The 331-nt window shown below is 65.6% G+C and overlaps 1 protein-coding gene across 1 annotated transcript in view; it reads right to left on the minus strand.

Moving 5' to 3' along the window:
• Positions 1-21: 21 nt before the first annotated feature.
• Positions 22-331, minus strand: part of CHMP1A (charged multivesicular body protein 1A) — a gene marked incomplete at its 5' end in the record, with an annotated part of 3,744 nt that continues 3,434 nt past the window's right edge. Inside the window, one exon of the mRNA XM_008936701.1 lies at positions 22-43. Coding sequence (XP_008934949.1) covers positions 22-43 — 22 coding nt within the window. The remainder of the gene's footprint in view (positions 44-331) is intronic.

Below are 331 nucleotides of genomic sequence, written 5' to 3' on the forward strand. Positions count from 1 at the left end.
CGTCAGGCCCCGTGGGAGTCGTTAATTCCGCAAGGCAGCCAACCTGGCAGGGAGAGCACCAGAGGGAACCCAGGTGAGGGCAGCAGGAACGGCTGCGACCCAGCAGAGCCCTTCAGCCAGCGCAGGGAGGGAAGGTCTCTGCCCAGAAACCTCCCTCCCGCGGCCGAGGAGCAGGAAATCCTGCCCTGGAGCATATCTCTGACCAGAAGCATCCTTCCTGTGGCTGAGGTGCAGGAAATCCTGCCCTGGAGCACACGGGCACAGCTGCCTGGGGGCAGCGTGGGGGGTCTGCCACCAACACGGGCCAGGAGCTGTGGAGAGGAGGCTCCTG

Source organism: Merops nubicus, unplaced genomic scaffold, assembly GCF_000691845.1.
Source record: "Merops nubicus isolate BGI_N331 unplaced genomic scaffold, ASM69184v1 scaffold33203, whole genome shotgun sequence".
NCBI lineage: Eukaryota > Metazoa > Chordata > Aves > Coraciiformes > Meropidae > Merops > Merops nubicus.